This window comes from Motacilla alba, chromosome 8 (genome assembly GCF_015832195.1).
Source record: "Motacilla alba alba isolate MOTALB_02 chromosome 8, Motacilla_alba_V1.0_pri, whole genome shotgun sequence".
Taxonomy (NCBI): domain Eukaryota; kingdom Metazoa; phylum Chordata; class Aves; order Passeriformes; family Motacillidae; genus Motacilla; species Motacilla alba.
In genome coordinates, this window is record NC_052023.1 from 18,419,644 (window position 1) to 18,442,586 (window position 22,943).

Genomic DNA, 22,943 nt, shown 5'->3' on the forward strand with positions numbered 1-22,943 from the left:
ACCTAAGGAAAAAACCAGGCACTAGCCAGATAATTAGAGATTTCAGAACAGATTTACAGTAGTTCGTTTTGAAAACACTGGTACACTAGAAAGAATAAACTTGAAAGTCTGAAGAAGAAAGGCAATGGATCTGTGTTTGGAGCAGGGTAGAGAAAACACCTAACCACAGCACTGCCATTCAGTATTGCCATTACTAAATCTCTCTTGATAGATACTGGAAGCAATGGAGGCAAACATTACAAAGCTCTAAATACTAGCAAAACAACTGTTTGAAAACGACTGTACTTTCAAGGGAATTCTGAGTTACCATAGCAGCCACCCACTCTCAAAAGGGTGAAAAGGGGGAAAATGGAAGACTCAAGAACTTAGAAAAAAGAAGCTATTGTTAACAAGACAATATGCACAGATGCTAGGTGATAAGGACGTGGCTGCACTTAAATGGAACGAGGTAGGGGAATTATTAGATAAAGCATAGGCTTTGTTTCTAAATTGGTTGATTGGTGAAATCGAACAAGTCTAAAAGCATTTAGTTTACCACATAGGAGAGCAAGGACCCTTGGGTCAGCTCTTAGTGTGTTTTTTTTCTTTAGGCTGGTTTTGTTTTGTGCCCAGCTAGCTGAAATAACCAGGGAGGATTCCATAACTCTCTCTCCCTCTCTCCAAAACTTCTGTTAACCAAAAAGAAAGCACATATTGTACCAGAGATTATATGCTAATGAAAAAGTGAGTAATATATGGAGGTCTTTATGTCCATGCTCTCAATAACTGTTGTGGTGTGGCTCATTAAAAGACTAGGCTACTGTTTTACATCTTCTACTCCAGTGAACAGTGATGAGAAAATTGTTATTTAGGGCCAACTATCCTGATAAACATCGTGGCAGTGTAAGGACATGACCCCAAATATTGGAACATTGAAATTTTTTATCCCCTTGGAGCGTAATAAACAGTATTTTTAGCTTCAGTCATGCTTATGATTTAAGAAAAATAAACCAAAAACAATGAACCTGACAATATTGTAACAAGGAGCTACTACAGGAACTCAGAAGTCCTGAGAGTAGTTAATAGCACTTTAGTTAAATGACAGCAGTGTCAAGCACCATGCAGGAGTAGAGTAATGACACAGGATATATTCATTTCTATAGTTATTGAAAGAGCAAATAATAATGAAATGGATCTCAGCAGCTTTAATTTTTTATATTGTTAACTGTATATTGACCACAGACAAGGTTTGCATAAAGTATTCTTGCTCATGTCAAAAGCCACTTATATTAGGTATTAAACCCTACTGATGTCTGCTTTTTGTTTTTAAAATGTATTAATATTATTTTACTTTCTGCTTTGCAGTAGTTGAATAGCTGGTTTCCTAGTTACTCTGACTCTTGGCAACAGGAGAAATCCAACTTTACAGATGGATGAGAAATATAGGAGCAATTAAAATGAAAAATTCTGAGTACTTTCTAAAATAGCTTGCATCAAATTTAGAGTGTTTCATCCTTAGATATCTCCCCAAATAAAGACAATACTAGTAGAAGACTTATACTTGCCTCAAGTTAGAATAAAATATGATTGTTCATCTCTTATTTGCAAACACTTGCCTGGGCTAACTGATGATCAACACCTCTTACACAGACATGGCTCACAAGGAACCTGCTAAACGTTACCATCAGTGCTGCAGATTTTAAGCAACTAGTTCTAAAACCCTGCATAGAAGCACTGAGTTGACACTCTGAGGCTGGGATCTTTGCCATGTTGTCAAGTATCAGCTTTCAGATCAGTCAGGAATTAAAAGCTGGCTCAACTGGTATGTACTCAAAAGCAATACACACTCACACACATGTATATCTATATGTGCATACATACACACACCTATGGGCAGGCCACTGCTCAAATACTGAGGGAACACAAGGGCTGACTCCTGCAATGACCACAAAGCTCCACACACCTGCCCAGTTTCCCACTGACACTGTGAAGGCAGCCCTGGGCTCATCCAAAGGGCTGCAGAGGGCTTTGATTACCAGCACAGGTCAGGCAAGACACTCCCACACACATCTGCGGGGGAGAACTTGTCCCCAGCAAAGGAACAAGATGTGCTTGCTCCTGCTTAAGACTAGAATGATATGCACTCCAAACTAAGCCAGAGTTACTTGAGTGAGACTAAACGGTGACTCTTCCTCTCCCCTGCCCCTCCACAACCTATACAACAGCTCTAGTCCAGGCAGTCAACACCAGGTCTTATCCCAGTGCTGTTCATCACTCCCTGTAAAAGAGAGGAGAGAGAGGAAAAAAGGGTGGATTGTCTTGTAGTCCACTTTACTGCATAATAGGAGCCAAACTGACTTTGCGTGAGGTACCTATAAATACCAATTCTGGTACCAAAAGACACACAGAGATATTGAGAAACATGCAGAGATCAGACATAAATATAGCCCACCCTTCTGTTTCATCTCACCAAAGAATATGGCCATGTGTGATCTGCACTGGGTTAAAACACAGAGAGCTACCACTACCAGTCAGAGGAAATCCCTACTCTGACTCCTTAGCACCCAGCAAAGGATTGTCCCAGACACCCTGGAAATGGGGGAGAAGTAAACCAAGGAACTGAGTATCCTAAATCCATAGATTAACCTTTATGGACAACTTGTCCTCTCTTAGCATTGTCTTGGCTTTCAAGGTTCAGAAACCACTACACCTTGTCAGAATTAAGCCTAATGAATCATTCTCACAGTAACTCACAGAAGGTTTGCATGCAGAAAATCAGCCAATTTTGGGCCTTATCTTCTGCCCATTCCTCCCTCCTCCCCCTCACAGTGCCAGCCATTTGCTCTCAAAAATACAGTGATATTAAAGAATATAATATACTTACAGCCAGATACATAGCTGCATATATGCTTAGCGCTGCTTCTTTGGACGGGAAAGTCTTTCTGGCTTTCATGATAAGGTCTGGATTTCCAGTACAGGCATGTACGCTACTGATGAATTGGGTGTACTGTTTACATCCAAGTGCTGTATAGTTGGGTTTACAAAGTGCAAGAAAATGGGGTGCAAGATTCCCTGTTACTACTTGTCCAGCATTTACAAAGATGTCCGTAGCAAACAGTCCAAATGCATAAATTCCTAAAGAGGGAAACAAAGAGTTAAATTTCCTGACAATTTATAGTACTCATCACAGCAATAGACCAGCTTCTTCCATTCAAGAACATGAAAAATCCTCCCATGTACTGTACCCTAAAGACCACAGCTCATACTGGAGATGGTATTTTCCTACAAAACTGAGGAAGCAACACTCCAACGTACCCACACACGTGATGTCTCTCCCATCTTTCATAGGAACACTCACCCCTTGTGCAAGTAGCCTGCTTTCCTAGGCCCCATAGCCATGCATATCCCCTGTTTAGGGCAGCTTGCTTTACTGGTACCTAACTTTTGCCCATGTTCACTAAACAGAAGTGACAGAGGGAAATTCTTCACCCGATAAATTTGCTTGAAAACCAAGGTCAGATCCTCATGGAGAAGTAACTTATGAAGTCATAACACACACTGGAAGAACATTTTTTTTTTTCCCTTGCAGCTGTAAAGAATCTAAAGTTCTGAATAATTCAATATTGCCATGCACCAGTTGTCTTCATCTGCCTGCTACTGGGTAAATCTCTGTGCATGGCATATTAATCACAGTACCAACACACTGAGCTAAAGATTTATATATTTGAGGAACTACTTATGCTAAAGAGTTTTTTAATCAGGCATATCAGCAAAGCATTAAGCACATGTACTCATTCATTAGGATGTAAATGCATGTATCTGATTACTTAAAAGAAAACAGATTTCTGCCATTCTGAGGTCCTTCTCTATCCTTTTGTAAATAGAAAATGAGCTCTGGAAGAACATGCAAGCACAGCAGCCTGACCGGCAGGCAAAGCCAGTGGATGCTTGTTCCAATTCCACCTGAGCTGTGGATTTCCCCCGGTATTTCTATGAGCAAATCACCTTACCTTTCCCATACTCCAATTCATTGTGAATATAGGGTGAGCTCTGGAAAATCCCAGTTTCATGGGGCACTATGAGGACTTTAAAGGACCGACATCACAGCAGATGTAATTCCATAGAAACATACACTTACTAAGGTCAGGATTTTTCTTAACAAAGCTAGAGGACCAAGGCTGACTTCTGGGATCCTGGCTGGTCACAATGTCACACTAATGGTCAAATTTCTCCCAAGATGCTAGACTCTGGTGAGCAGCACATTGTGCCTGGCCATGTCATTTCACAGAAGGACCTTTCAGCCAGTCCCAAGGGTGTGCACTGCACAAGACAGCTGGACACATCACTCTGGGGGAGCATAATGGGTAGCAATGCTTCATCTGCTGCAACAGCAGAAAGTCTTTGTCCACTCCTGCCACCCCTACCAATTTTTTTTTGCTTCTGTGAGGAAAGAAGAGACCACTTAGTGGGAAGAAAACTCAGGCACTGATTACACAGAGAGGAACTGGAGTGGGAGGAGCTCCTCATCATCACTCTGCATCTCCTCCAGACCTATACAGTCTCCTTACAGGGAGCAATCACACTCTGGGAAAGCAGGCACAGTTGTTACACAAACACTGCAAATACAGACACAGCTGCACATGCCCTCCCTCTCCCTGAGACTGGGGCACACAGCAGGATTAGCTGCCCCAAGGCTTCATTCCTTCAGCTGTTTCCTTCAGATGCAGCCATGAAAGAAAAGCAAACAGCAGAACTGAGCCCTGCTATGGCATCCCTATATGTATTAAAAAGCAGCATCTGGAAATGTCCAATACACATTTTGAGTGGTGGGACTTCTCCCTCCATACACATTTAGAATGAACTAAGTAGAAAAGACAGCATCTCATAGCTACTAAAGTCAATGGGGGAGTTTCAGCTAAAACCAATGTAGCATGGATTTTGCAGTTTTCTGCTAGAGACTATAATACAATATCCAGGCTAAGAAAGCAGCTGAACCAAGCAAATTGGCTTGGTTTCAAACACACATTTATATCCCAATGTCCTCAGCTTTGGGGGGTGTGTGTGTTTACTATCAGCTATAGATATGGCACAAGGATACCACCTTTCTCCACTTCACCCCACTTCAGGCCTGCTGGTTATTTTTCCCCCTAGTGGTCCCAGTTCTTTCTACTTTTACTGCTGTTTCTGCAACTGCTTTTTAATCCAAACTTCCAAAAAGCTTCATTAGCTACCTAAAAGGAAAACTGCACCAGAGTTAAGACTACACATGAAATGATATACAGTTATCTGAATATTTTCCCCAGGTCAAAATTAAGACATAACTGATCACTCTCACCATTCAGAAAATGAAAGCAGTAATTTTGCTCATACCAAGGAATCGGATGGTCCTGCGCACCAGTGGATTTATATAACAACAGTCTCCAGTTAATATTGTTTTCTCTTGGTTTTCAAAATCCTTTGTAGCTAACTGTAGACAAAAGACTGCAGTTTCTCCAACGATAATCTTAGGGGAGGAGAAAAAAGGGGAGAGAAATGGTGCATCAGATTACAGCAAGTAAAATATACTAATATTACAGAGACAGACATCTCATCTTAAAGAAACAAGACCAAGCCAGCACAAGAGAAAGCATAAGTGAATCAACTTCTATACATTAATCTTCTTATGAGGGAAATATGCCTTATGGCTTGCTTTATTTGCCTTAAAAGAAAATAAATCATTACAACCAGGATTTGTAGTCAGCATAACATAACCTAGTTTTCAGGATGAGGGGAAAGAGAAAGATCTATTAGTTCAAGAACAACAGATCACATAATGCACAAGATCTGGACCACAGTAAAGGCCTAATCCTGCAAGATGCTGAACATTTCAGTTCCAACATGGCATTCACTGACACCCAGCACTCTGTAGGGTAGAGCTTTAATTTTTGGACTAATATAAAGAGAAAGGGGGGAAAAAGTCATAACAGAGCTCCTGTTCACATCAGAGGTTTGGTTTGCCAGGAGGTACTTAACAGGGTTTGATTCACATTTTGCTAGCTAAATTTATCAAGTCTGGCTTTAGCTCTGTTCCTCATGCTTGAACAAAGTGTCACCACTGATATCTTAACATTAAGAATGGCCTGTTTCATATTCACTCCACCAAAATAAAGTTCTCATGTCTATATATCATTCCCATTATAGTTGGCAAAAAACTGTAAAAATCACCAAAGAGAAAAAATGCATTTTGAATGTAAAATATCTTCTCTAGATTATGTATTTACCTGTACAACAAAGCATGACCTTTGATTTATTCACTACAATTATGGATTGAGACTTGACAGCCAAAGCCAAGACTTTAAGTAGGTATCTATCTAAAGCTACGATACGAAGCTTTACGGCAGGGATAATTAAAAAGCACAGCAGAAGGGTCAAATACTGACCACTGGATTCTAACCCTGATTCACTGTGGGACTCACAGGCAAGGCCCTTCCACTCCTCTACATGAAAAACTTAAAGCTTATTGACAGGTACATCACACTTTGATCAACTAGAATAAAGACTACCAAAGTGAAATCTTAATACTCCACAAATACAACCAATAATGCCATCAAATCTGATTAATTGCTGAGGTTTTTCTAAACCTTTGCCCTAACCGGAAAATATAGATATCTTCATATATCACGATAGGTCTGAACAGTTCTACAAAATAAATAAAATAATCTGTGGGCACTGGCTCACATGCACATGTTGTCAACAGGAAGGATGCAATTATCGACATTCCTTAGCTGTTTGTAGATTATGCAGATACCCTTGGGCTAAATTGTGGAGGAAAGAGCTACTTACAAATAACGTGGCATAAGTAACAAAAATAAGTCTGGAGGCAAGTATGTAAAAAGCAAAATTTAATTTGCCACCAAAACAGTCATTATCTATTACTTTAGACTGGCTTCAGATCCTAGTGGAATTTTTAGATAAAACAGAAATGTCAACACCTGAACTAACAAATATCCTCTCTGTTGTGATGCAAGCAAATTTCCAGCCCAGTGAAGTAGAATTTCTTCATCTATAATTAGTAAATGATCAGTATACATGAAAAATAATTCAACCTTGAATTCAAGATCATTCAAATTATGAGAAGGAGAATTCAACGCAGTGATCCCTATAGTTTTCATGAAAAAAAATACCAAAAATATCAGCTTTAATGTGATTCATAAAGGTGAGAACAGAAACACTAATACTTTAACTGTGAGTCACAGTACTGCTTTTCTTTCCTCTCAAGGACTAGGCAACCTGAATAGAGTCAGATTCTGCCTTTAATTCTTTCTGCCAAACTCAAAAGATTTCAGTAAAATTTTCGCAGATTTTGAAACTCCAGGAAAGAACAGAATTCAGCACAAAGGAAGCATCTGTGAGATACAGTGCTCAACCTTTTGCAAGAACACCCAGAGTGCCAGCAAGCTCAACTCTCCAGCTCTGAGCAGAGACTGAATCTGCTGATCTAAGAATAAAGGTTATCTTCTTGCCTGGTAGGGAAGCTGGCGCTTACTAAAGAGAGAACTGCTTGGTGAGTTACAGGAAAGGAGAGTCTCACTTCCAGCAATATCTTCATCGGCTACATCTAGATCTTTGCTGCTGCCAAGAGATTTTCCTTGTTACATTTCCTGTCTTTGATGGTGACCTGTATGAAGAAAACCCTCTGTTCCAAAAATAGCAGCATTCTAAAGGTGGGCATGTAGGTGCAAGGGTCAGAAGGATGTGGAATTCGGCTAAAGACAAAACTTCTGCTACAGAAGGCCCAGTGCTCTGCTGTCAGTAGTATTAGGAGTCATTGAGCACACAAGGCATTCATCTCGATGCTTCCGTGGATTTGCTTCGAGAGAATCCTTCTAGAATTTGGCAATAAATACAGCTTCTTTATTTTTCTGCACTGGCAGCTCAGCTAAAGCTGTTCTCTTTCCTCCATTCTTCAGCACAAGCACTGCTCATCTCAATAATCAGCCTATTGATGTTTAAGAAATGGAAAAAAAATCCTTTTCAATCTCAATAAATCCCAGGAGAAATTCTTCTTCCCAGTGCAATTCATTCCCCTTCTTCTCTCCAGCATCACTGGCAATAATCAGCTCTACAGGGCAGAGGAAAAGGAGAGCAATACCCTGCACCCCCCCCCCGGCACTTCTACAGCAATTTGCATGCCTGGTATATTCCTGGAAAGAGCAATTTCTGTATTCCTGCTGGCACAGGAACCACCATTACCCTTTCCACTGCATATGCCAGTTGTACCCAGCCAACAAATGACATTTAATTTAACAGAATTATTTGTGTACTTCTTCTCTAAGTCTTGGGGCAAAAAGTTTTTTGAATATTCCAAAAGTGGCGGTGAAAGATTGCAATGGAGAATCTGAATGTTCTGACAACATAAACGTCTGGACAAAACTACACAAGTTCAGGTACAGAAATACGATTACCTTGAAAAAGAGAGGATATTAGAAGCATATTTTACCTTATTCTACCAGGGCCATGCTACTTCAGATCACTGTACAAATTTCCCAAAGGTATGTATTAAAATTCTTAGCTCACAGATATTTTAACAGTTTTTAAAAGCAGGGGAGGCCATCCTTCTATAAGGCTATCTTTCAATTTTGATATACAGCTACAGCATACAAATTACAAGGAAAAGAACAATTTTCATCTGAAGTCTAACAGTACAAAATGCAAGCTCTCCATTATTCTGAAGGGCATATGTATAAACAACTTGCAGAGTCCTTATACAAAAACAGTGTACTTAAGTGTTGCAACATGGAGCAAGAAAAGGATGATAATTTACTTTTATGGAAGCATATAAAAAATATTAACCCAGCAAAAATTAAATTACAGAAGTTCTTGGAACCATCTCCATGGCAATCATATCTTGTCTGTGATGTGACAATCCATTTGATAGCCAGGAAGAGAATTTGAGAGGGACGTGATCTAAAATTATTATTTCTTCTTCTTTCACCTCTTAACTCCATATTAATATATTAGCTAATTGACTTCCATGGTGTATTTATACTAGTAATACATTTTTTGCATTTATTGCCAACCACCTAATACCTGTCCCTTTCCTTGTTTTCTTCTCAGGATACTTACAGCATTTTGCACACATTCCCTACACTGATTCCCCCCTCACAAGTCCAGGTTTTTTCTGTATTAGTCATTTTTCTGAATCCAGGCAAGCTGTGCCTAGTTTTAGCACTGCATGTCAATTTAAAAATCTAATTTGTCCTTCCATCCTGTATATTCTTAACTTGGTTCTAAATTCTGTGTTCTTTTCAACTCAAAATGTCAAGCCTGACTCATTCCAAATATTAGAGCTAGAGCAGCTCTGACATTGTTGATTTTCCAGTAAACTGACTCCATAAACAAACCTCCCCTAGTGTCTCCTATGCTTTACAATAGCCAGCAACTAAATAAATAAATGACCTTAAATCTGCATTTCTTAAAATAATAATGAGGTTTACTTTATGACCTACATTTTCATATACTTCACATAACTCCCTATAAAGTCCCAGGACTTAAGTGAGACTTAAATATTCACTTGCATGACAAGATACCTGAAGGTACATGAATATGTTTAAACAAGATAAATCCTGAAATGTAAGACTGATAATCTCTATTTGGGATTGAATTTCTGTGTATACAGTCACAGACCTTTCCAGCTAACACCTACTTTAGGTTGCACAAATGTTCAAGAAATATTTCACACAGGCCAGGGACTGTCACAGAATACACGATTCCCTCTCTGCCAATTCTCAGGGTTATGCTGTAACTACAGCAACCACTTAGATGAGTAGCACTGAAAAGTGGTTACTGCATTAAAAAGACCACTAAATATTCATCCATGTGCTCAACTTGTCAAGTTAAGAAGAATATTTTACAATACTGTGCATTGTAGTTTCTCTTCTGACTTCGTTTCATTCATTGTGTTTCTCCCATTTAGGCATGACTTGAACAGTAACCAAGGCTTCTACGAGACCATCTTCAAGAAATAACCTTGGGGGAATGAGCATCTCAGGCAGTCCATAGCTCTGCTTTTCTCTCTAGAATGAATTTCCTTGTTCTTCCTTATCAGGCAAGAAGGGAAGGTAGGAAATGGAGCTAAAAATCTTGGGAATGATTTACATATCTCTAGGAAAATTGTTATCAATTCAACTGCATGGCCTTCTCATTCATTTAACTTATGATTTCCCACTTAGTGTGATGCAGATCTCTTCTAAAAATATGGCTTCTATATGCTTTGTTATTCCTGCTCTTTACCTTGTCTTTTTAACTTTTGAGACCATGGGCTATTCCTGGCCTATTTTCTCTTTAAAAATGCCATCCATGTACCAATGAGCACAGTGGCCTCCGTGTGGGAAATCCAGCAGCATAAACCTTGGCCTTTAGTGATGCTGAAAGTAAAGCTCTCCTCTCCACTTGAAGCTAAAATTGTTGAGTGAGGTGACAGCCCTGGCAGGAAAAGCAGCTACAGTACTTCCAGCAGTAGCAAATTTCAAGCTCATTATGCAGAGCTTTCCCTTGAGGCCATTTTCTTTGTGTTTTTCTTGTTCTCATTGCTTCTTGCTTGCTTAAACTGACAGCAAATGCCCTGGTCAATTTTCAGAGAAGTACATTTTCTATAGTAACAAATGACCAGTAGTTCCACAGAAAATGAAAAAAATCCTAGATAAATCTGTGTGGTATTGATTAAATAGAAAATATCCTCTCTTGCATTCAACATGAGGATATAGGATCCTACTGCATAGCAGCTTCTGAAGGTCTACAGAAAAGATGTAAAAAAGAAAATTGCTTTTCTAAAGAAAGATTTTGACAAAAAAAAAAAAAAACTCAGCCTTTTTGAGCCTGTAAATTTTGTTTTAAAAATATGTACTCCCCGTATTTTTTTGAGAAAAATACTAAAATTTAATATATTTGGTCATGTCACAAAAGCAGTAAAATATTACATATCTAATAGTGAAATATTATCTGCATTACTTAGTTCTTCGTAGTGTGTGGTAAGGCTATATGGTACTAAACACTACTGTTGCTTCTGACAGGAACAAATATTCTTTATTTCCCTTTTTAATACATTGTAGACATGCTCAGTATGTAACAATGGTAAAAGCTGCTCTCTTCACAAAGACTTTACCTGGTATTTGAAAGCAAGAGGCACACGGTAGCCAATCATTTATAAGCAGGAAGCCAGGAATGCACCACATGAGAACATAATCACAGAGACATAGACAACTTCATCATTCATCGAATTGTCTTCATTCATTACCACATGAGAGGAAAAAAATGAAGTATTTTGAAGTACAGAGTCTCTTAAGATCTTCCTTTTTTCTTTAACTGAGCAATTGATCATGTGTGCCAGTGGCATCTCCTCCGGAGCCCACCTGTGGTGTCCAATAGGCAAAGCCCCTGCAGAGCAGCACCAGGGCTGAAATCGCACAGTGCCAGAGCAAAGCTCGGTCATGTGCAAAAGGTCATCTAGAGAAACAGTTACCAGGCCCTTCTGTTCCCAGAGTAACTAAGAGAAGGCCTCATGCCATCACCAGAGGGCCACAACTGGTGGCACATGAGAGCCGGGCCTTGTATGGCATTTGATGCTCCGGGACTGAGCACCGAGCACACAGCCCAGGCGGCGTGTCCGCCCTGCTGGGCTGCCCTCCACACCGAGCTCTGCGGTCAGCCCTTCCACCCACTGCGTTTGGCATTGCAGCTCCTGCCTGCAGCTCCTGCCTGCCCTCCACACCGAGCTCTGCGTTCAGCCCTCTCCACCCACTGCGTTTGCCATTGCAGCTCCTGCCTGCCCTCCACACCGAGCTCTGCGTTCAGCCTTCTCCACCCTCTCTGTTTGCCACTGCAGCTCCCGCTCACGGCTGCTGAGCCTTTCGTACCACTGTGAGATGAAGAACATGCAGCTGCTCCACACTGCAGCTCTCCAGGCAATTAGAAATGACCAGGACGTGAGGTACACGCTCAGGAACGCCAGTGTGGCAGTCTAGGGGCCAAGTGAGTGTCTGGCACCTGGCTCTAAAACTATCCAAATGCTGGCAGTTTTACAATACTGACACGCGTATTCTTGCTGAACACATTGCTGTGACATTGCAAGAGACATTCATGAGAATTCTTGCCCATGCATCAAGCTTTTTTAATTTTAAAAAATAACATCAAAAAACTAGAGAAAAAATGTTCATCTAGAGAAAATCTCTACATCTAAAAAAATCCTAGTAAATGGTGAGGGGAAGAGAGAAAAATTAATTCAAAACTGCCTTCTAAAGGCATAAATTCACATCTCAAACTGTGAAGTTATTTTAGGCTCAAATACTCCAGATAAGTTTATCATAGGAAATTCTTACCATTTTTAGATTTCCCTCATTTTCTTTTTACAAAAAACAAGGATGCCATTATGTAAAGTTTCTGAACTCCATACTTCACAAACACACCTCCTTAGGAAAATGAGTTGTAATACGACCAGATATCAACTGATTTTAGTCTCCTGATCTCTGATGGATACAAGAAAAAGGCTGTTGTTAAATATAATTATTTCATTAAGGAGTCTGAAAAAGAATTCTACATCAAAATTTTTCATTTTTCTCAAGCACTTAACTTCAACCTTTAAAATACTGTGGTATTTGTGAAGGAAAAATAAAATGTTCAAAGCTCTGTAATTTATCTTCTCTGTTAGAAGATGAATTTCATATATGTTCATCTCTGCACTCAACTGTATCAAGGAAGTCTTCCACTGGAGTTCAAGTGACACGTGTGGAGAAGACTGTGGTTCTTTATGACCTGGCCTTGGTGAACCCCTTTGTTTCTTCACTGGCCAAGAAAACTGTACATAGTTCTGTCTGCAGGTGTCCTAACCCTTCTGTGCATATTGAAAATATGATTCCTTGATAAACACAATACCAGTGCATCTGACACCCATACCAGTGATCATTTCCAACAGCAATGTTACTCCGTATTTTAAGCCTTAGGTGATCTATGCAACTGCGCTTTTCTACCCAGGATGAACATTCAATTGCAAAATTCAGCATAAACAGCCTTTCATCCCTGTTTGAATAAAATCTGATTACATAAAAGCCATCTCTTAAAGATTCTAGTCACAAAGTAGTGGTTTTACAGTCAGTATATGACTGTAGCCAACTGTTCCCAGAGGCTCAGAAGAAGGAGAATATTGGTATTTCTCGCTTTTCCCACTGTCTTACTTCTAGCTCACTTCTACTCAAGGCCAGTGATGTTTTGCAGATAAATTATTCCAGAGATCAGTTCAAGGAAAGCCACTTTCACTGAATTGCCATGGCCATCAAACAATGAAAAATGGAGGACCAAACACTGGAACAGTGTAAGTGCCCTGTGTTTTAATAGAGCTATGAGAAAAGCATACTGTACATATGATTAATACCTGTAAGATTCTACAAAAATTGTTTTTTGGATTTTTGTGGCAAAATATGTATGTCTACAAAACATAAACATAAGTAATAAACCAGTTGTGTATATTATTATCAACTAGTATTTGATTCATAATGATAAATTTAAGTAGACAGCTCAATAAAATAAGTCTAAGCTTTTTATTAAAAATTACCTTCAAAATAAAATAGCTCTCTTCATAATCATGGAAGTAGCTCCACTCCTACTAATAATGGCCTCCGTATAAGCACCTCTTCCTTTACCATTACCTTAAGCTACAGTATAATTGCCAACAAATGAAATACATTAAGGTAATTAACCTTTTTTTAGTTGAAATCTAAAGTAGAAGCTCACTAACTTCAACAGGAGCTGGATTAGTTGTGAAAACTATGGCACTCTATGTTAAGAGCCAAACCTCATCCAAAGTCTGGAAAGAGGTCTTAGATATGAATACTGTCCTAGGAAAATAACAAAACAAAACTAGGAAGACAATCCAATTTTACAGAGAAGCAGTATCAAATATTTGAGAAAGAGGTTTAACAGGTCAGATAAATCAGAAAGATAAGTCAAAAAATACAATGCCCACTCCTGAACACATTAAATTATAAGTCATTCTTCTAAAATACTTTATGTCTTTACATTGTAAGCATTACTGCAAAGAATCCAGGTGCCATTAAAAATGAATTTAAAACACTTTAAAAGCCCATGCATAGAAGCATTCGGTCTAAAACTAAAACTTATTCTGAGCTGTCTCACATTAGGGTTTCCTGTGCATAATATGTGCATCCAGCATAAAACCAGCAGTAAAATTACTAACAAACCCTGATAGTATTAATCCACACTTCTAGTATCTCTCAGAGCCAGGAAACAAGTGACCAAATAGAAGCTTTCAAGTAGAGAAAAGTAAAGTAACACAGACAAAGAGTAACACAGAAGTAAAACAAAGAGTAACAAAGCAGAGTAACACAGTCAAAGAGAATACAGAAGTTAACTTTTCAAGCTTCACTGACCAGGCAAACTCATGATGTTATTCCCAGAACAGTCACCAGAGATGCTGGTCAGGGAGAAAGGATCCAAAAGAAAAGAGGTCATAAGTGCCTCTTCTAGCCTCACCTCAAGCAACTAGCATGCCCAGATACAAAACAATGGGTGACTACTCCCCCTGCCTCTCCTCCCTCAGAACTGAAAGCTGTAATTTCACTGTGTGTAATTATTTCTCCTTAAGAATTCTATTATAATAAATTAAGATACTGAAGTGGTGTTTATTAGAAACAGAATCTTAATGATGTCATAGAAGTGGGGCTAGAGGCCTGTTTATGAGCACCAGAAGCTTTAATAATTACTTACCCCTGCTCAACAATGCAATGGGAATGAATTAGCCAGCAAGCTTTTTCATAAAAATTGCACAGCAGTAGCATATCCTATTTATGTTTATCTGATAAACACACAAGTAGAAGAACCTTTTGAATAATGATACTGTATACTCTGTAAATCAAATATGGTGGATTTTCTTTATGGTGGGTTTCCTGCAAATATGATTCGCACCACTTTTGTCACTCTTTCAACTCTGCTACACAATGTCTATTTTACTGCTCCTGCCACAAATCCAGATGGCTGCAGATGTGCAGCTGGCAACACTATGTTGTCTGACCCTGTTTAGAAGTTTACACAATGCAGTGCTTGAATTAAGAGGAAGTCCCAAGTGCCCTCATTGGCACAGCAGCCAATGAGCTGAAACAGGAGTAGCAAGAGTGGGAAATTTCAGCAAAAATTTCCTAGTACAGGAAATGCCTACAAGACAGAGGGGAGATTGTATACTTTGCTGTGAAGACAGCAGAGCATAAAAACAGCTCTTTAAAGCATGCAATGGTATTCTCAAAACTAATTGCAAAGTCTATTGGCTGAAGTAAACCCAGCTACTCTTATTCAATATGTGACTGTATCTCTTTCCACTCATGAAATAGTTCATAATGGTTTACCCTAACAAGGATAATCTCATTTGCATAGATCTGTAAAATAATACTAAATATGCTGCTGGCTTCATCAAATATCTTGAAAAAAGCTCAAGTGGTGAGAGAAGTGCTTTAAGGATGAATGAGTCTATTTAAAATTTTTAGATCTTGTGAAGCTCTGACACTGACTGTCTTCAAGGCAGACTTTTATAATAGCTGGTTTTTGGTCTTTTCTGTGAAGAGAATAAAGGATATTATATAAAATACATACTGTTATGTAAATGCACAAATGCATGCTTTTTTAGCCAGTCTTGGACGCAACCATTATTGGAGCAATTTAAATTACTACAAAGAGAAGTTCAAAGTGTGCTGAAAGGTGCTTGCACATGCTCAGTGATAACAATTCAAGTATTCTGGTGTAAATGAATAAATTCTTTGAGGCATTACATTTTTTCCATTGGTATTCAAGGTTAAAAGTACATGTGAACTAAACTATGGATACCAGTCAACCCTGTAAACATGAATTTTTCTGGCAACATATTGTGCATACACATTTGCATATGCAAATATACTTAGTTTTTTAAAGAAATAGTCTCTGCTCTATGTTTTCCATCTACTCCTAATCACACAGTAATCACAATTCAGAAACAAAAGGAATACTGAGTAAAGTTGCAATGCTGACCATTAAAATGAATGTGTTTCCAGAAAAAGATTCTATTAGCACCAAACTCATTCACACACAGCGCTCTACCTCAGGAAAGCCTTGTGATTTCAATAGCACTGAAGCATGCAATTGAACTCCATCAACACCAAGATAATTCATTTATAATATCAAGATAACAAATTAACAATCTAGCTCTAGTATAACTGTTCATGCAAAATCTCTGAGTGCTTTACAGAGAAGCCTAGTTTCACAACTACCATTTGACAGCGAGGCACGAATGGCTACGTGTCCATCGTGCTTGAGCGGTCAGTTCCCTTTACCAAGGCAAAGCCTGACAGAGCTCACAGCCCAGCTCTGTACATTCATTCTGCCAGCCGCAGATGTCCCCAAACCCCTCACATGGCCCAAGGTCAATCTGCCTACAAATCTCATCTGCCTTTGCTAAATGCTCTGGAAAGAGTCCCCGTGACTGACTGAAGTGCTGACTTCAGTCAAGCGTGAGCACTTGGCACAGGGGCCCATCCTAACAGCTGGAATGTCCCCACACCATTCACATGGAACAAGCTTATGGCCTACAGCCTAATGCAGCCCAAGCTCCCCAGTCCTCCCCTGAGGATGCTCAGACTCATGTCTGTGCACTTTGAATGCATGATGGCAGTAGCCTCAGGCCTGACCTCACAGCAGAGCCGTGATACACCCAACAGGGTCACGGACGCTCCTCACAGGAACAGGAAAAGCAGGAACGGAGCAGTGGAGAGGCTCTGGACATCCAGCTCAATCTATGTAAGTATGATCCAAGTTCTATTAATATGTGCCAAAGCTTGGGCACGTCCAACGCATCGCTCTGCACAGAGCTGAACCCATGCACAGACGTGTCCTCGGTAGGTCAGGCTCAGCCACGAGCCATTGCACCCTGGGAGGCTCCCCCTTCTCAGCAGAGCCTTGCCATGGACAGCCTGTGCACACACTCTGAAAAACCAAAAAAACTAACACATCCTGGGCTTAGGCATGATTAAAGCAGGTCAAGCTCAAATACTTCACCTCATGCTCCCCACAGGCTGCAAGTTCACGTCGTTGGTTACTGCTCAGCTGGCCCCTGATTAAGAAATCTTTAAGCAGAATTAATTCAGTCATGTTTGAGCCCTGAATTGCTACAGACAGGTCACAGAAATCCCCGTTACAACCCAAAATAACTATACTGGGAAGCTGAGTTCCACTTACTGATTCTAGTATTCAATACTTGATTTATAAAGAGCCAAACTATACACTGATCAAAGAAATCCCCAAAATATTACTCAAAATTTGAACAATAAAAAATAAAATGTAAGACTGATCCTTTTTAGAGACAGCATGAAACCTACCAACCTAAAACAACAGATGTTTCAATATGCTGTATAGCGAAAGAAAAAAAAATAAAATCTGGATAGCCAAATACTGTTAGGCTGACTTCTGTTCTTGGTAGCTGCTTCTTTCTTAATTAATATTTAGAAAACTAAAAACTCTGAATGCCTTCATACATACTCTTTAACCTGACATGGATGAAAGGCAAGAAGAAAAAACAGCCGAGAAAGAAAAATAGTATTTTTAGAACACAGCTATACTACATTTATAATTGGCTGTACATTAGCAAGTGCATATGGTTAAGGAAATTTTCATATAAATATACAATGCATACTAATCAGGAAATGGATATTTATGATACATTTACACAATTCACACAGCACTATAGACAATAAGTTGTCCAGACTGGCAACTAGAAGTGGAATCCACAACCCAAGTTTTTATACTGTATAACCAGGAAGGATTTTTATGGCACCTCATAACCCAGGAAGTGGCATCCAGAACTAAGAGTCAGTTTTGAATCAGTACTGAAAAAATTTTTACACTAATAGATTCTAAAAAGCCTTAATACATACAGTCATTTTTCTACTGCAGATTTATTGTCATTTTACATTGAAAATAAATATATTCTGATCCACAGGTAAATAGAAGTGCTACTAGTAAAGGCAGTTTGCCCACCAGAGATAGCAAATGCTAGAACTGCTTTCCTAGTCACTGTCCAACACCATGGTCACTGTACTATGTGCAAATACAAAGGGCTTTGTTTTCAACAGATATTCCTCCTTAAAGTAGTATGTCTCATGTACAACTTTTTGAGTGCCAGAGATATGGTATATCCACTTCAGCTGGACTTTTTACTTGCCATCTGTGAGGTTACCACATCTCTGCTAAATAAAAAACCATGCATGATGAAAGCTGGGCCATCATGCACTTCAGTGTATCTGAGAGAGGCTGCAAGAGCATATAAAGCTTTTTAAACATCACTCTGCTTTTAAGGCTGAAAAACACAGCTAAAGCTACTTACAATTCCACTTTGGCTGTCATTTATTATGCATCATATGGACACCCATCTCCTCAATCCTGCATGATGTACAATGAGCAAGAATTGTTCAGCTGAAAAACTGATTATTACTTCAAGCCTACTATTTTAGATTATAAACAATGACACAAACTCCTTAATCTCTCAGGATTAGTTGGATTAACAATTTCTCACTTAAACATTAAGTGCATAATTTGTAGGACAAGCAGGCATTTAGCTGCTGCAAACAGAAGCCTGCCTGCCTTGGTCACATCTGCTTGCCACTTTACTTCCAGAGAACCCATCAAAGGATGAAGCATATGGCCTCGATATTGTTAGTGTTTGTAAATCACATGCATACTAAGCACAGCAGAAATACATTCCAGTGCAACTACAAACATAACTTCTGCAGGCACCATTCATGTAAGCCATCACAGCACAACAGGAAGACAGACAGATAAAGAAGAATTCCCAAGAAAACACACAGTGGTTCTGAATTTTTAATTGTTTCTCTAGGTTATAGCTCTGTTGGATTAGTGGTTTAATGCTGAGATAAAACCAGCATCAGACTATCAAATCATGTATTTGTCTTGCAATGTGTCCCAACAGGCCAATACTGACATCTGGTACACAAAGTTACTGCAGACGTAACAGCGTGATTTATTTTTTTATTCTTAAGTAGAGTTGCAAAGCAATTATCTATTCACAAAGTAAGAGCATGAAATAAACTGTCCCTTAGCTTTAAACTTCTCCTGCATTCCAGACAAGGGCATTCCTCCTCCCAAAAAAAGGTGGCTTCCTGAAGTCCCCAGCACTTGCATATTTCAAACAACAAAACAAAACAAAAGGCAGCAGGTTTTATATCTTTCCTACAAACACGTGGTAATGGAAGAAAAAACCTATCAAGGAAAGAAGTTGCAGCTGTGCACACAGGTTGAAACAGGGCTATGATGACAGGGACCAAATGAGCCCTGCAAGAACAATGTGATCACAGAGTAAACAAAGTTTACTGGCAATTCCTAATTCATGTAAAGTTTTAACAGCTGAAAAATGTGCCAGCAAGAGAAAGGCACATAAAGCTAAAAATATTTAGCTTTTTGATATATAACTTATTTTAATAATCTTGGAATTGTTTTCGTTGATTAGCTAATTAGTTTCTCAAAACCATTTCCACTTGATTTCAGAGGCTGCTTAGTCTACCCAATTCATATGAATCAGGACGTAAAACTTTAATCTTCTGTTGCTCTATCACTGTCTTATCAAGAACAGCATCATGAGATGTTCAAATATCATAATAAAAGTTCACTGTTCCCAGAAAAAGAGCACTAGGATAGACTGCATACCTTGCTGAACAATTCCTTAACTTTTTCAGTAAGTTTTACATAAAACTGAAAACTTGAATACCTTGTTACATACCCTTGGGATTTTTTGCCCTGTAACACAGCTGCTAGCAACTGTTCATCCTTGCATTATTTATCAAGCTTTCTTGATTCTTTTCTGGAAGAAATGACAAAACACTTTAATCTCTTCCAGCATACACAGAGGTCACTTCTTCAAGCAGCAGACCAGGAGAAAAGTCTGTTCAATTCTGAGTATCATAGGATGGCCTCAGTTGGAAGGAACCCTTAAAGATCATCTGGTTCCTAATCCTTCAACCAGGCTGCTGAAAGCCCCATCCAACCTGGCCTTGAACAATTTTAGGGATGGGGAATCCACAGTTTTCCTGGGCAACCTATTCCAGTGTCACACCACCCTCAAAGTGAAGAATTTCTTCCTAACATCTATTCTAAATCCACACCCTTTCACTTTAAACCCTTGTCCTACAACTACGAACCCTCAGAAACAGTCCCTCTCCAGCTTTCCTGTAGGCCCGCTTTACACAGTGGAAGGTGTTCTAAGGTCCTTCCAAAGCCTTCTCTTCACCAAGCTGAACAACCTCAGCTCTCTCACCCTGTGTTCACAGGAGACATGCTCCAGCCCCTTGACCTCCTCTGTGATCCTTCTCTGGACTGGTCCACGTTATTCTTATGTTGGGGGCCCCAGAGTTGGAATGCAGAGCTGATCCCCACTGCAGTGGGGTCTCACAAAAGTGGAATGGCCTTGTGCTTTAGTTTTTTCCCCAATACTATCAAGGTGTCCACAGAAGCCAAAGTGACTTGGTACCAACCATGAAGTGGAAAAATAATCAGCCTAAAGTAGATTGAAGGAACATTTGTGAAGGTAGTGGCTTTTTCTGACTAAGGTGAGGAACGAAGAAACAGCTCAGGCATGAGGCACAGCAAATTCACAGAAAATATTTTCAGAGCTTTAATTCTAGATTATGCTTTCCCTCACATATAATAGACAACTGAACATTTTGATGTCCCAGCTATCACAATTTAGAATCCTTTTTCATGTATGGCACTAAGTTACACACAAGTAGAATAGTTCTAGTGAACTATAGGTTAACTAAAAGCTTCTCTGCCAGGAGCATTTTGAGAACTCAGCCTGATAAAATTTGATCAGCCCCTGATGCCACAGCACATAGAATCACAGATGTCAGAAGGAAAATAGGTACTAGAAGGTTCAGAAAGGAAGACTGAGATGGGAGGTGTCCAGTCACATCACCTACATCTATGTGCTGGAAACAAGTGGGGCATCTCCTTCAGGTCTTTGCATATTCTTCAACTGCTCTTGAGCTACTCAGACCTGGAGCTATTAAGATAGCAAAGACAGTAAAGATGAAAGCAGACTTAGGAAAACTGTGCAGATACTTCAAAAGGTAACTTTTCTTTTTCAATTTTCACAGAATTATCTTGTTTTTTCTTAAGTACTGGGGTACAGTAAATTTGATACAAGAACAATTACATTGCATCTTTCACTTTATACTTTACTTTTCACTTGCTTTTGGCAGGATTCAAAATTTCCTTCTCAAAGGAAAAAGTTACTGACTAAAGCTAAGCTCAAGGCAGAATGTCTCGTTTTTGACATCCATTCCTTGTATGGGAGATGACATTAAAAGTATTATCCTAAAATAGTCTTTTATTGGTTTGCAGAGAAAATACAAATATGCTAGGAATTCACCTATGCAAACAGAAATGTACATTTTATGGATAAGTACTGTAATCATATATTTGTTACTTGGAAATAAAAACAAATACCATTTGTATAATTGAACTGTTTACATATGTAATGAAAATATGTCAGTATCTCCTCCTGGCTTTTATTTGGCAGTCAGCATACATCTTAGATCTAATACATCACATTTTATACCACTTATTGTTTAAACAGTTTTGATATTTTAAATAATCCATATTAGCATGTGGAATCACTAAAAGAATCCTTGAGTACACTTCATAGTATTTTAAAGAGGTCAAAATTATTAACATCTACCAGAAAGAAACAACGCAGAACTGATCACTCTATAGATTCTGAAAACATGAGACACTAGCCTCACCGTTCTAGAAAACATCTCTACTGGAAGCTAAAGGATTAGACTGACGTGTATTTCCCAAGCTACATCTGTCATAACATGTTTAAAAAAGCAACCAGCCCACTGAGCAAGAACAGGCACATTGGGAAATGGCTTAAATAGCACTGAGCCCTCAACTAACAGTTCTGTGCTTATTACATATTTGAATAGACTCAAATCAAGAACCTATTTCCTGTCACCTTCACATTTGACTTTAAGATTAAAAAAAGAAAAAAAAAAAAAGTGTATTGAGAATCACTCAGTATACCAGAGATTTCAGGGTATTAGTGCTATGGACAGTAAAAAGATCGGAGCACAGAGCCAGCAGTACTCTTCCAAATCTGAGTCACAAAGACAAAGGTGAAAAAGGGAGCCCACAGGGGCACTGCTTCTGCCCAAGTCTCAGTCTTCCCTCATAGAATATCATACTTAGGGCTTTTCCACTCTTCTGATTGCAATTTCCACCTCATCCACATTTTTAAAAGATTTTACTCCTTGTGCCTAATGCTCCTTATGCAAACACATCTACTCATTCAAGTCATTACCTGTGCCTAAAAGTATGACCTAGGAGACCTTCAACAAATAAAACTCTAACACTGCACGGGACCATATATTTTATTATATGCTAAGCTGCAGTTGTTTTCAGCACTTTTTAAAAAGCAGACTAAAGAAAAGCAACTGTTTGAACCCTCAAAATTCTCCAGCGGAAGAACCCAAAATTGATTTGGTAGATAAGAAACATAGCCTACACCCTCTAGAGATAACCCAGAAAAAATCAGCATTATAATCTATCTATCTTCATTTCATAGAACCTACATAAAAGCTAGGAAACCAGCTTGGGAAAAAAAAAAAAAAAAGGCAGCAATTCTTCTCATCCTACAGCGACGTTGCTGGATTCCTCTACAAGTTTACTACAGTTGCTGCACTACCTGTGAATCATAGAATGGTTTGGGTCAGAGGGGATCTTAAAGCTCATCTAGTTCCAGCCCACCCACCATGGGCAGGGACACCTTCCATAGACCAGGCTGCTCAAAGCCCACCCAGCCTGGCCTTGAACCTGCCAGGGACCAGGCTGCCACAGCTTCTCCAGGCAACTCTGAAGCTGCAGGGGCTTTAAGCAGAGACATC

General features: G+C 39.2%; 1 protein-coding gene across 2 annotated transcripts in view; it reads right to left on the bottom strand.

The window, feature by feature from the left end:
• The window catches only part of PLPPR5 (phospholipid phosphatase related 5), a 45,879-nt gene that overhangs the window by 18,351 nt on the left and 4,585 nt on the right, over positions 1-22,943 (bottom strand). For both annotated transcript variants that reach the window (XM_038144548.1, XM_038144549.1), the window contains exons 2-3: positions 5,350-5,482; positions 2,864-3,114 (exon numbers count right to left, since the gene is read on the bottom strand). In XM_038144548.1, the coding sequence (XP_038000476.1) occupies positions 2,864-3,114; positions 5,350-5,482 (384 nt within the window). The remainder of the gene's footprint in view (positions 1-2,863; positions 3,115-5,349; positions 5,483-22,943) is intronic.